The sequence below is a fragment of the Microcaecilia unicolor genome, chromosome 2 (assembly GCF_901765095.1).
Source record: "Microcaecilia unicolor chromosome 2, aMicUni1.1, whole genome shotgun sequence".
NCBI classification, from domain to species: domain Eukaryota; kingdom Metazoa; phylum Chordata; class Amphibia; order Gymnophiona; family Siphonopidae; genus Microcaecilia; species Microcaecilia unicolor.
Window position 1 is genome coordinate 30,337,161 of NC_044032.1, and position 12,195 is coordinate 30,349,355.

At 46.7% G+C, this 12,195-nt stretch overlaps 1 protein-coding gene across 1 annotated transcript in view; it reads left to right on the forward strand.

Annotated features, from left to right (window-relative positions):
• AQP3 (aquaporin 3 (Gill blood group)) overlaps positions 1 to 11,397 on the forward strand; it is a 62,830-nt gene extending 51,433 nt beyond the window's left edge. The window contains exon 6 of the mRNA XM_030192875.1: positions 9,392 to 11,397. Coding sequence (XP_030048735.1) covers positions 9,392 to 9,560 — 169 coding nt within the window. The 3' untranslated portion in view covers positions 9,561 to 11,397. The remainder of the gene's footprint in view (positions 1 to 9,391) is intronic.
• Positions 11,398 to 12,195: the final 798 nt, after the last annotated feature.

The window sequence follows — 12,195 nt, forward strand, 5'->3', positions numbered from 1 at the left end:
CCTGCCCCATTCCTGTAGGCTCTGTCTCCATCCCTGGTCCATCCCTATGGGCTCTATCACCATCCTCGCCCATTCTCCATGGGCTCTGTACCCATCCCTGCTTCCCCACAGGCACTGTCTCCTTCCCTTCCCTATCCCTGTGGGCTCTGTCCACATCTCTACCCCACCCCTGTGGGCTCTGTCCCCATCCCTGTCCCATCTCTGCTGGCTCTGTCACTATCCCCTCCCCTTCCCCATGGGCTCTGACCCCATCCCCACTCTTTCCCCACGGGCTCTGCGATGAAACTACGGTGTAGTAAATTTAAAACAAATCAGAGAAAATGTTTCTTCACCCAACGCATAATTAATCTCTGAAATTCGTTGCCGGAGAACGTGGTGAAGGCGGTTAGCTTGGCAGAGTTTAAAAAGAGGTTAGACGGTTTACTAAAGGACAAGTCCATAAACCACTACTAAATGGACTTGGGAAAAAATCCACAATTCCAGGAATAACATGTATAGAATGTTTCTACGTTTGGGAAGCTTGCCAGGTGCCCTTGGCCTGGATTGGCCGTTGTCGTGGACAGGATGCTGGGCTCGATGGACCCTTGGTCTTTTCCCAGTGTGGCATTACTTATGTATGTACTTATGATGTTCAGGCCAAGCTTGATTTCGTTGGTGATTTCTGTCAGTTTGGTTTTTGTAAGGAATGCATATTGTGACATCGTGTGCATATATGAAAGGGTTAAGGCCATGGTTGGATAAGGACTTGGCAAGTGGGGTCATCACTACGTTGATTAGCATCGGTGACAGCGGTGATCCTTGTGGTACTCCGCAGTCTGCTTTCCACGGTGATGATATGTTTGAATTTGATTTTACTTGATATGTTCTTGTGGTTAGGAAGCCCTTGATCCAGTTAAGTATGTTTCCACCAATCCCGAACTTATCTAGTAATCTTATTAAGGTTTACCATGTCGAATGCACTAGACATGTCGAATTGGAGGAGAAGGATGTTATTAATGTGCGCAAGGGGCATGTAAATGTAGATCATTAGAGAATTGCTCTCACACTAGAGAATGACACGGGGACAAAGTTTGTCCCCATCCCCGCCCCATCCCCGTGGGTTCTGTCTCCGTCCCCACCCTGTCCCCGCAACCCCAGTCTCCATTTCCACCCGAGTGGAGGAGTGGCCTAGTGGTTAGGGTGGTGGACTTTGGTCCTAGGGAACTGAGGAACTGAGTTCGATTCCCACTTCAGGCACAGGCAGCTCCTTGTGACTGGGCAAGTCACTTAACCCTCCATTGCCACATTGAGCCTGCCATGAGTGGGAAAGCGCAGGGTACAAATGTAACAAAAATAAAATAGATACTATTGGAGATTCTACATGGAATGTTGCTATTCCACTAGCAACATTCCAAGTAGAAGGCTGCACAGGCTTCTGTTTCTGTGAGTCTGACGTCCTGCACATACGTGCAGGACATCAGACTCACAGAAGCAGAAGCCTGCGCGGCCACATTGGTGATCTGCAAGGGCCGACTTCTACATGGAATGTTGCTAGTGGAATAGCAACATTCCATGTAGAATCTCCAATAGTAGCAACAGTGGAGGAGTGGTCTAGTGGTTAGGGTGGTGGACTCTGGTCCTGAGGAACTGAGTTCACTTCCCACTTCAGGCACAGGCAGCTCCTTGTGACTGGGCAAGTCACTTAACCCTCCATTGCCACATTGAGCCTGCCATGAGTGGGAAAGCGCGGGGTACAAATGTAACAAAAATAAAAAACCCTGTCACTGTGGGTTCTGACCTCATCTGCAAAAGCCTCAAAAACTTATGATTTTATATTTAAATCTTTTTATTAAAGTATAACATCGAACCCTATGCTGTGCAACCGTTGTGTATAAATTACAAGTAGAAAACAATAATAACAATGAGCAGCTATAACAACCCTTCTCCCCACCACCACCCCCTACCCTTCCAACCCCAACAATAGCTGGTTTCTACTACCCCAAGGAATCCTAATCCACCCTGTTAAATTGTCCAGGGGTACAAAATGCAACCCGTTCTGTATGCCCTAGCGGGGAGAAATATGCCCTATGAAGCACTGTTATGATTTTTTAATCTATGGATGAATAGGAAGTCATCAACAATCTCAGGATTCAGTCTAGCTCTCCTGTCTTCCACAGTCCTTCCTGCAATAGAAGATGTCTTCTTAGAAGATGTGCTGGTAGCAGGATGTACAGGTTCCAAATTTTGCTAGTTGTGGCCAGCATGTTTGCTTGTTTTTCCCCCCAAAAAATCAAAATATCGTTGTAGGCATCACTCAAACATAATTAACAGTCCAGTTCGTTAACAGGTTTCAAAGTAGAAAATGGCACAGGGACAAAGTTTGTCCCCCATCCCCATCCCCGCAGTTACCGTGGGTCCCCGTCCCGATGACAATCTCTACCTCACAGTAAACCTTTCTGTTTCTTAAAACAGCATCACTCAACTGTTCTAACAACCAGCAAAAGATACCTGCAACTGCATGTACATTTGTAACTGTACATGTAAAATCAAGCAGTCAGAAAGGTTCATTTTTATGAAGTGATTGCAGCACCTAGGAACAGGGCCGTGCCAAGGGTCTGTGGTGCCCCCCTGCAGGAGATCAGTTGGCGCCCCCCCCCCCCGCAGACGAACAGTTGGCGCGCCCCCTCCCCCCCGTGAAAATGATCGCTGCCCTCCCGCTCCCATGTCCCAACTGCCCGCCCTCTTCTCCCCCCCCCCCCCACCAAGATCCCTTTTAATTTACCTCTGTCCGGCAGCGAAGGCGCGCCACAGCGTCAGTGAATGAGGCGGTGCTCCCGACGTCTCTGCTATTCTTCCCTCCGCTCAATGTCCCGCCTTCTTCTGACGTCATTTCCTTGACGTCAGAAGAAGGCGGAACACTGAGCGAAGGGAAGACTAGTAGAGACGTCGAGAGCGCCGCCTCCTTCACTGACGCTGCCGGACGGAGGTAAATTTCAAAGGGATCTTGTTGGGGGGGAGAAGAGGGCGGGCAGTTGGGCCGCGGGAGGGCGAGGTAAGCATGGCGCGGCGGGGCGCCCCCAAGAGGACGGCGCCCTCCTGCCGTGCTTACGTCGCTTACCGTGTTGGCACGGCCCTGCCTAGGAAGTATCTCTGAGAAATCTGTATTGGGTCTTTTGGCCAATATTGGTTTCTCATGTCCTGAAACCCCCTTGTCCATGTGTGTTTATAGAATGGGGACGTGTGTTGTTCATCCTCACCTAGGATTTGCTGGGATGAAACAAAAATCTAAAGCTGAAGAGCTAGGCCTGTCAGGGAGTGAAAGCTGGTGAATAGGCCTTGGGCAGATCTTATTCAGCATGGATTTCTGCCTCAACATGTTAGAAATTAGGGCATCTCCAAACAGAAGTCCCTGAAGTTTTATGGACAGAAAGCAACAAACCAATTAGAAGCTAATAAGCAGACCCAACAGACTGGATTTTTTTTTTTCTCAGGGCTCTTTGAACTAGCATAAGAAAGGTGTGTTCATGTCAAGGCAGATTCATGTCTGATGTTATCATATTTTATGTTTGAGGGATGTTGTAATCCCTTTTCAACATTTTGCTGTCAAGTATAATACATCTAGAACTCAACATACGCCTTTCATTCAGTTTGTCAAGTAAAATTTGTGGTTTCTAAACATCTCTAACTTTACCATATGAAAGAATTCAAGGCAAGTTTGCATCATTCCATTAAAAGTTTGTAGCATAGCACAGGCCTATGGTTTAGACTGCGCCATGAACCAACTGTGTTTGGCCGGCTGGAGGCTCGGGTTGGGATGTTAAGGGGAGGAGGTAAGTGGCAACTCTTATAGGCCTACTACTCAGTGGCGTAGCCAAGGGTGGGCCCAGGCCCATCCATTTTGGGCTCAGGCCCACCCAGTAGCAGCACACCTATGATGGCAAGGATCCCCAAGCCTCACCAGCCGAAAACTCCCAACAACTATTCCTCCTGCATACCTTGTAAATAGCAGATCTTCGCCTGCCGTGAGTAGCGACTGATATATACTGCTCAAACCAGCCCCACAGCCTTCCCTCTGATATATTTCCGCCTATGCAGAAACAGGAAGTTGCATCAGAGGGAAGGCTGTGGGGTCAACTTGAGCAGTGTGTATTAGTTGCTGCTCGCTGCCGGTGAAAAGCTGCTATTTAAAAGGTATGCAGGGGATGGGGGGATGTTTGAGAGACCATATGGCATGCAGGCGAGTGAGGGAGAGACCAAATCACTTGTGGGACAAGGCGGAGTTCTTCTGCCCACCCATCTTGGACCCAGGCCCACCCAAAATTGGGTGTCTGGCTACACCCCTGCTACTACTGACTTGGTGTATAAATTGATAGGGAAGGAAAAAGCCTCAAAGAGCTCCAGGGATATCGCCCTTTGAAGCTAATATACCATATCATGGCTCAACAGTTCATCGTCGGCATAAAAAAACCTTCTACTGTCTATAAACCTGCTATCAAATTATTAGCAGTCCTTGATATAGAGTAATTCTTTAAACCTTCTACTTCGCTTAAAATTACTTGGATCGCCTCCATTTAATCTCCATTCCAGAAGTATAGTATCCGAGCTGTCTGTATGCAGAGCCGCCGAGAGACTGGGCCAGGCCCGGGACAAGGCCACCTCCCGGGCCCCCCCCCCCCACCCGAGGTCGCCGGGCCCCCCTCCACCCGCCACCGGGCCGGGCCCTCTCTCTACCCCCGGGTCCTCTGCACGCCACTGACCTTAAGCGCCTCATCGTCTCCTTCGAAAGCACAGCAAGCAGCGGCAGACCTCTCCTTCCTTCCGTGTCCCGCCCTCGCGGAAGTTACGTCAGGTGAGGGCGGGACACGGAAGGAAGGAGTGGTCTGCTTGCTGCGCTTTCGAGCGCTTAATGTCAGTATCAGGGAGCGACGGAGGGCGGGCAGGCCCGGACTGCAGCGGCGGCGCATTTTGTCCCCCCTGTCCCCCCCTCTCGGCGGCCCTGTCTGTATGCCAGAAACCATCGTTGACCACCGTTTCGTCCAACTGCATCAGGGGTTAGTGACAAAGTTCTAAATACAAAAAAAAAAAATTACTAAAGCTACGGAGCAAAAAGCAAAGAATTGCTAAGAAACTGACAGATTTTTGTTTGTTTGAGAACTTTATATTTGAATAATAGTAGGTACTTTTTCAGTTCTCACCTCACTATAGTGTGTAGTTAACCCTGATAGGCCTACCAGTAGCACTAAGAGTGACCTATAGGGGAGGAAGTTGCACGTGAGGTCAGAGCGATGGTTAAATATTATCTCAGCTAGGGTAGGAGTGGATAAACATGTCCTGCTGCGGTATGTGCAGCCCGTGCCACTCCTTGTGTGTATGAGTGAGAAATGTCAACTTGGAGAAAAGACGGGAGATAAGATAGAAGTCTATAAAATAATGAGTGGAGTGGAACGGGTAGAAGTGAATCACTTGTTTACGCTTTCCAAAAATACTACGACTAGGGGGCCCGCAATGAAGCTAGAAAGTAGTAAATTTAAAACAAATCGGAGCAAATATTTACTGAACGTGTAATTAAACTCTGGAATCTGTTGCCGTAGAATGTAGGAAAAGCAGTTAGCTTAGCGGGGTTTTAAAAGGTTTGGGTGGCTTCCTAAAGGAAAAGTCCATAGACCCTTATTAAAATGGACTTGGGGAAAATCCACTGCTTATTTCTACAATAAGCAACTTAAAATGTATTGTACTGTTTTGGGATCTTGCCAGGTACTTGTGACCTGGATTGGCCACTGCTGGAAACAGGATGCTGGTCTTGATGGACTTTCGGTCTGTCCCAGTATGGCCATTCTTATGTATTTATGTAGGAACCTTCAGAACCTTTCCAGTGTGACCTGTACTTTAGGGTAGTCCGTCTGGGAAAAGGTGGGACAGCAGAGGCTACCCAAGGGCTTCAGATGGGAACAGTGGCGTTCCTAGGGGCGCTGACACCCGGGGCGGATCACCGATGCGCCCCACCCCCTGGGTGCAGCACCCCCCCGGAACAGCGTGACCCCCCCCCCTGCGAAATAACCCCCTGGGTGCAGCGCGACCCTCCGGCGAAAGAACCCTCCCGGGTGCACGCCGCTGGGGGGGGGGGTGCTTGCGCCTGTCGGCTCTTCGTTTCCATGCTCCCTCTGTCCCAGAACAGGAAGTAACCTGTTCCGGGGTAGAGGGAGCATGAAAACGAAGTGCTGACAGGCGCACGGCACCCCCCCCAGCGGCGTGCACCCGGGGCGGACCGCCCCCACCGCTCCCCCCTTGGTACGCCACTGGATGGGAAAATAAATCAGAACAAAGCCATAAAAAGAGCATTGTGCTGTCTTTCAGTATGTTGAATCTTGCAGCAATCAGTAACATTTTCAGTCCTTTTTCTTTCTTGTTTCTTTTACAATTTTTGGTGTTTATTGTTGAATATATTAGCCAAAAAAAAACTCTAACCACAAGTGGATAAGACAACTGATACCAAACTTCTTTTTTATTTTTTTAATGTAATTTTATCATAAAAAGGAAAAGGCCTCAGAAGTCCGTAGTAATACAGCACCCTATCGGACCGGTCTGTGGAGTACTCAGTTGATAATTAGAGCTCATTCGGAGCCGTTTCCACTGGACCTCAATCTATCATTGGCCAAAAAACCCTTTCAAAACTTTATTCTTAATTCTTTATTCTTAATTCCACCAATAACTCAAAACTAACATATGATGATAAGAATAGAAAATGCATATGCAGCATGCGGTGCACTTACCTGTTCCCAACGGGGCCCGTTTCACCCTCAGGCTTCTTCAGGGATGCCTTCAAATGAAGGAGAGCTCTGGAATGAGGGGGCATATGACAAAGTTAAGAGGGAATAGGCTTAGGAGTAACCTAAAGAAGTATTCACAGAAAGGGTGGTGGAGGCGAGCAGTGGCCTCCCGGTGGAGGTGGTGGAGTCGAGGACTGTTCCAGAATTTTAAAAGGCATGGGATAGGCATGTGGGATTGCTTAGGAACAGGAAGAATTAGGGGTTACAGAGGATGGGCAGACTGGATGGGTCATATGGCCTTTATCTGCCGTCATGTTTCTATGTTTCTATTCCACCAATGCCTAAGAGCCAACCTCATCAGTGATGTCACAATGGCTCAATTGTCCTATTATTGCCTTACTTTCCCCCCTTAGTGTGTTTCAGTCTCTGGTAACCAGAGCTCATATTGTGATGTCATAATGGGAACAGGCTTAGGAGTAACCTAAGGAAGTATTATTTCACAGAAAGGGTGGTGGAGGCGTGGAATGGCCTCCCGGTGGAGGTGGTGGAGTCGAGGACTGTTCCAGAATTTAAAAAGGCATGGGATAAGCATGTGGGATCCAGGGGCGTAGCCACGGGTGGGCCTGGACGGGCCCAGGCCCAGCCAGTTTCCCTCCAGGCCCGCCCAGCCCTGGGTGTCAGCAGGTGGGGAGGGGGGTGCTCTGCTGGCGCTGCAGTCCCCACCTACCTACCAGCTCCACGATCGACGAGCAGACGACCCTCGTCTTCCATCCGGCATCGAGTCTTAAAAAAAAAAAAAAAAGCCCGGAGAAATGCCTCGCGTCTGCTGTGCACTGCTGTAAAGCAAGCAGCAAATCGTCTCGTCGGTCCTTCCTTCACTGTGCCCGCCCTTGCGGAAATAGGAAGTTACATCAGAGGGCGGGACACAGTGAAGGAAGGACCGACGAGACGATTTGCTGCTTGCTTTACAGCAGTGCACAGCAGACGCAAGGCGTTTCTCCGGGCTTTTTTTTTTTTTTTTTTAAGACTCGATGCCGGATGGAAGACGAGGGTCGTCTGCTCGTCGATCGTGGAGCTGGTAGGCAGGTGGGGACTGGGTCATGCAGGGGGGCTCAGATGGGATGTCGGGGTGGGGTGGGGAGGGGTTCAAATTTATAGTATTTAACTTTTAAAGTTCATGGGGGGGGGGGGGGTAGAGAAGGGAAGAAGAAATGCATGCCCACCGAACCTACCCACTTGCCCACACAAAAATTACATTCTGGCTACGTCACTGGTGGGATCGCTTAGGAACAGGAAGAATTAGGGGTTACAGCGGATGGGCAGACTGGATGGGTCATATGGCCTTTATCTGCCGTCATGTTTCTATGTTTCTATGACCCGCCCTCGCTGATGTCATTGCCTGTTTCCTGTCTGGCGGAACGTGGCAGATGGAAGCCTGCGGGGCCGGCGTAAGCAGTGAGAATGAATTGCTGCAGGTGCTGAGGACACCTGTACCGACACTGGGTAGGGAAGGGGTTCAAAGGCCAGAGTGCAGATGCTGGGATGCCGCGGAGGAGAGGTGGGAAGAGAGCAGTGTGGCGCTGCAGCTGGGTGGGCCAGAGCCAAGATTGGGTGGGCCTGTGCCCACCCAGGTCCACCCATAGCTACACCACTGTGTTGAATGATGCTTCACAATGCTTCAGAGAACTTGAAATTTACATGTAATAGCATATCTCTGGAATTATGGTCTTACAATAACATGGAGTTAACCAGATCATTTGATTTTTCATTTCTGCATGGTAGACCAAAATCAATTTTGCTAAATGTAAAAGGTACTTTCTTTTAAAAGTTTGACTTCTGATTCTCAAACAAAGATTCTGAGTTTGTATGTGTTAACAAGATAGAATGAACTAAACTTGCAAACGCAAGTGGAGGAGTGGCCTAGTGGTTAGGGTGGTGGACTTTGGTCCTGAGGAACTGAGTTCGATTCCCACTTCAGGCACAGGCAGCTCCTTGTGACTCTGGGCAAGTCACTTAACCCTCCATTGCCCCATGGAAGCTGCATTGAGCCTGCCATGAGTGGGAAAGCGCAGGGTACAAATGTAACAAAAATAAAGTAGATACTATTGGAGAAACTACATGGAATGTTGCTACTATTGGAGATTCTACATGGAATGTTGCTATTCCACTAGCAACATTCCATGTAGAAGGCTGTGCAGGCTTCTGTTTCTGTGAGTCTGACGTCCTGCACGTACGTGCAGGATGTCAGACTCACAGAAGCAGAAGCCTGTGCGGCCACATTGCTGATCTGGAAGGGCTGACGTCTAGTGGAATAGCAACATGCTATGTAGAATCTCAAATAGTAGCAACAGTGGAGGAGTGGCCTAGTGGTTAGGGTGGTGGACTTTGGTCCTGAGGAACTGAGTTTGATTCGCACTTCAGGCACAGGCAGCTCCTTGTGACTCTAGGCAAGTCACCTAACCCTCCATTGCCCCATGTAAGCCGCATTGAGCCCGCCATGAGTGAGAAAGCGCAGGGTACAAATGTAACAAAAATAAAATAATGTGCACCATAGAATTTTTTTCCACAGAAACAAAGGTATGACTTTATTCATAGCTCTTCCATCCTATTTCATCTCTTTGTTTTGCCATCCCTTTTTATTTTAGCGCTGGAGACCAGTGGTGGTGGGTGCCAATCGTTTCACCATTACTTGGTGCAGTGGCCGGCATTTTGGTTTACCAGCTCATGGTTGGGTTTCACTTTGAACCTCCACCACAGTCAACCGAGCAAGAAAACGTCAAGTTATCAAATGTGAAGCACAAAGAGAGGATCTAAAGATCGCCTACAAGAGCCATTTGCTGCCACCAAGGGACAAAGACTTTCTTCTTAGGAGTGAAATAACCAAAGAAGCAGAAGACGATGGAGGAAGACAAAGTCTGGCTCCACTCTATGATCTCTGTCGTACTTGGTTGCATAGCCTTAATGCATTTACTTTAGAAATATGCATATGCCTTTTGTTACTCTGCTCTGTGTGCATTCCCCCATGAACTGAGGCACCGAGTATGTTTTTATAACCCTGGAAACCTATGCAGAAGACAAGAGGAGGTACAGTGAGTGCTCTTTTGAAATATCCCATACTAAGAAGATCAATAAGGAAAGTCATCTTTGAACTGTAGCACATTATGCTATATAATGCCATACCTTAGAGTAGTGGCTTGACATGACATAGCATGATGGTTATCATAAAGCTATTATTAGAGTAACTGCTACCCTTAAGTCATGCCCCTAAAGCAAGTAATCATATTTCTCAAGTTATGGATCATATATATAGTGGGAAAGAGATACAATGGCCTCTCCAGTTGGTCTTCGACCAAAAATGTTTACACATCTTGTTCTGAACAACTGGATTGCTTACGATGTCTTGCTCTATCTCCATTGTGCTTTGGTTGAAGTAACAATGATTTTGGAAACTATTGGTAACTGAAGAGTATTGGGGCCTTCCAGAATGTGTTAGCAGTCATTTAAATTAGAAATAATTCGAGAACTTCAGACTTCGTTGTACATAGACATAGGTAATAGTATCTTCTATGTGTTCGTAGCTTATTATTAGATGTAGGGGCACAGTAGCTTTTTATACAACAACAGATTAGTAAGGTATGAATCCAAACAGTCCTACGAACATACTCTTTGAAATTACTTCAAATATTGACAGTTCGTCTAGTCAAAGGAATGGTGAAGAACTTTGTAGTTTTTCTACAGGGCTTCTAGATTTCAGTAGTTTCTACAAAACTTTATTTGGTAGATTGCTATGGACTTTGTATAGATTTTTTAATAATCTCTTGCAGCTTATATTTCTATTTCTATACACATTGTACAGAGATTTACACTATCCGGTAGATCCCCAAAGACATTCTATATCACAGTATCCACACAAGTTCCATGTAATTTTGTGTATTTGTATAGATTTTAAGAAACTTCCATGGCAATTTTAGAAGACTATATATGGGGTAATTCTATAAAGAAGGTGCTAATATTTGCCAATTAAGCATGTAAATAATTAGAATATCAACATATATACACTTACGTGTGCACATGCATGTAAATGCCAACAATCATTCTAAGAGCTATTCTGTAAATATGCATATATCTTGCATAGTATGTATTTTACAGGTGGGCGAATGCATGTCCTGGATACAAACTTACATGCACGACCCATAGACTACTATACCTTACACGTGTATCTCTGGGCAAACATTTACACTAGCACTATGGCTCACACCTTAGCATTTACCTCCATCTTCATTACCCCACCTGTAGGCATGTAAAATACAAGACTCTTTATGCTTTGTCCTTCCCCTACATCAGCACAAAATCCTGGAATGTCCTGCCACGACAGCTTAAGGAGCTCGTCGACCATCTGCAGTTCAAGAAGTCCTTAAAGACCTTCTTATTCGCCAAGGCTTATTCCCCTGGCTACTCCTCTGTTTAAGCTCTACCATTTGTTGGCTCTTCACCCCTGTCTTTTGCCCGTGTCATCCCGTGTACCTTCCCCTCTTGTCACATTCTGTTTCTGTGCCATCTCTATATTGAATTGTATACGCTTGACTTGATGTAAGCCACTTTGCGCCTGCTTATGTGGGAAAATGTGGGGTACAAATGCACCAAATAAATACAAATAAAATGTGTGCATATATATTCATTTATGCTAATATTCTATAAAGGAAAGGAGGCCCTTCATTCCTGTATAAAGTAGGCACTACAGAGGCACCTCAATAGATGCCCTGTTACAGAATCACTCCCTTGGAGAGCAATTACTGAAGGGTTTTGGATGATGCAACTCATTTTCAGAGAACACACTAAGGTCTATTTTTATTTCGCCCTGAATTCCACAATGGGGAGGCTAAATGCAAAGTTACGAAGAAATACACAAGACCACCACAGTGCAAGGAGATTTTCCTAACACAGTTCTTGCATACGTCGAGTTTGCAAATCGGGTTGTTCTGCAGGTAAATGTCCCTGCATCCATGTAAGTGACGTAAAATGGAACAATGAAGTTTGGTGCGTTACCAGCACGGGGGAAGATCTTTGGAAGATGTGTAAATATAAGGGTAGCTCCATAAAGGGGCATCTCTTTATAGGCACCAGGAATGCACTTTTTTAGAACCTCTTCTATAAGGAAAAGTAGGCGTCTAGAATACTAATGTAATAGCATAGGCCTATATTTTACTCATGACCACTTACACCAGTTCTAGAGCCATAGAGCTGGTTTAGATTGTTAAAGAACGTGTATACATGATAGTATCTTGTAATGTTCACATGTAAATGTGCACCCTACCCACGCTGGCCAAACGCTGCCAATGTGAGCTGCCACCTGCAAAGTACACCCTGTAAAATATTTTCATGTATTGACAACCAGAAAATGGTCATTTATGCATCTATATGTCAACATATGCACATACATGACTTAAAT